Source organism: Microtus ochrogaster, linkage group LG2 (assembly GCF_000317375.1).
Source record: "Microtus ochrogaster isolate Prairie Vole_2 linkage group LG2, MicOch1.0, whole genome shotgun sequence".
In the NCBI taxonomy this organism is placed as follows: domain Eukaryota; kingdom Metazoa; phylum Chordata; class Mammalia; order Rodentia; family Cricetidae; genus Microtus; species Microtus ochrogaster.
Window position 1 is genome coordinate 48,115,517 of NC_022028.1, and position 2,209 is coordinate 48,117,725.

General features: G+C 46.0%; 1 protein-coding gene across 1 annotated transcript in view; it reads right to left on the reverse strand.

Moving 5' to 3' along the window:
* Positions 1–2,209, reverse strand: part of Trappc10 (trafficking protein particle complex 10) — a 68,997-nt gene that overhangs the window by 47,579 nt on the left and 19,209 nt on the right. Inside the window, exon 3 of the mRNA XM_005360282.3 lies at positions 816–951. Within this exon, the coding sequence (XP_005360339.1) occupies positions 816–951 (136 nt within the window). The remainder of the gene's footprint in view (positions 1–815; positions 952–2,209) is intronic.

Consider the following 2,209-nt stretch of genomic DNA (forward strand, 5'->3'; position numbering starts at 1 on the left):
CTCTCTCTCTCTCTCTCTCTCTCTCTCTCTCTCTCTCTCTCTCTCTCTCTCTCCACATCACATGATCTGGACTTGGGGTCCAAGAAAGTTATCAATAAACTAATGCATACAATCAAAGAGGTCACCAAGGTCAATATGAATAAAAATCAACAGGATTCCTACACACAAAAATGAAAACACATGCAATGAAACCCCACTCACAATCCCAGAAAAAAAGAAAAAGGTTGGGTTGAGATGCATCTCAGTGTTCCACTGGCCTAGCACATGCTAAGCCCAGGCACAGGCCTCCAGGGTCCTATTCTATTCAAGTTACAAAACACTGCTGCAGCCTCAAGAGCAGGCTGGAATCCCAGAGGAAATGACTTCTGTATTCACACACTGCTAAGTGCTTATTTTATTACTTAGACCGGAAGAAATAACCCTCAGAACTTCCCCTTAGTTCATGGGCAAGAGAATCCTATCTGAGCTTGTGAATACGCAATTACAAAACACACGTGAAAGCTACAGTGCCAAGCAGAGTAAAGAATGGGGTCTACCAAGTGGAGCAAGTCCTGGTGGGGAAGAAAGGACATGACAACACAAGGTGAACAAGCTCAAGCTGATTAAAACCACAGCTACCAGGGCTCACAGTCAGAACCATGCTATACTCAGGGATTCCCCAGGAAAGCCACAGTTAGGTGAAGCAGGAACACAGGGACAATACCACCTGTCTGAGGAACCAGGACAACATAACACCAAGAGAACACAGTCCCACACACTAAATCATGAGGTCACGCTTCCTCTCAGACAGGCTTTCTGCCCCAGCCAGTACTCACGCAGCACTCCGTCCAGTAGATGTGGAGGAAGGGGAAGGTGAGTAGGGCTTTGTTCCCTTCTTTGGGCAGCAGCTCCTCTTTGAACTGAACAAAGTTGGATTCCAGGTGAATCATCTTTGGAGCTCGGCCATAGGACCTAAAACAGTTTTAAAAACACAGATGGGAAAGTAAGGCTGTGACAAAACAGGATCATTCATATCTAAGACCTCAAAAACATGCTATTCATGAATTAAAACTGGGCAGAAACCCTGCATGAATGATTGCAAACAGCTCTCATGTCAAAGCCCCCTCGTCATACAGCCTTTCATTTATTCAAGAACACAAGGTACAGTAGCTCAAGGGTCCCCTGAGCAAGGCTGCCCCAAACTTGTGAGAACAGCACTCTCGCAGGGACACCTACCCTAGGCTCACTCTAAAAAAGGAAGACAAGTGTCCCAGGTGTCAAAAGTATAGAAAGTTATTTAGCTCTCAAAAACCCTAATGCTTTTATGACCTACTGATATTGCTGCAAAAGAACAGATTTTTGTTTTCTGAGCTCAAATTAAAGAGTGGCACAAGCCTCCCTTTCAACCCAAGGAAGCAGCCAGAGAGACCCATAGGCCACCTGTGGCTCATCGACAACGTAAGAAGCCCCTGCTGCTTCCCTGATACTCTGTGTCTAACAAACGGAGATTGTCTGCATTAACCATGAACGTACTTATTTTCATACTTGCGGGCTTCCTATCTGCAAGGTCTCTACTGCCTGTCTTCTGTAAGATTAACCAAATTTCCTTTCCACATGATTTGTTCTGCTGCCTTCAAAGTTTAAAATCTATTTCCATTCTGCTACTGAACTTCATTTTTACTTCAAAATACTCCAAGCTCCACACATCGCCTGACTTAAATGCACTTTTTCTTCAAAGACGGAAGTTTCCTTGGGATTACTGCTTCTCATCTCCTAACAATCTAGAGACATCCTGCTTCCAGCAGGACTTCTGCCCAAATCCAATAGGCTCCACATGGCTGCCCCAAGGCCTAGCAGCACAGGACCCTGCTGTGGTGGCTACTGTTCACATGCCTGGACATGCGGCCCTAGAGCTCTACACAGAAGCCGCCTCCGGGCATCAACAGAGGTGACCAGGAGTTACTTCCACTCTACAGAGGGAGGAGAGACTCTGAGGCAAGAGTTCCTTGTCTGCACCTCTACCAACCTCCTTCCCAGCTCTGGCTTCTCCCTTCATTCCAAAGTTCCACGCTTTGTCACTTGTCACAGACTAGTCTTCTCTGATAAAACAAGATCTAACATTCTTTCTCGACTTCTCCAATTGTTTTTCTTCCCCAAAACCATATCCATATCCTACCCCTGCTATGCTGCCCCCTTCCTCTATGTCCACATCCTGCACCTGCTATGCCGT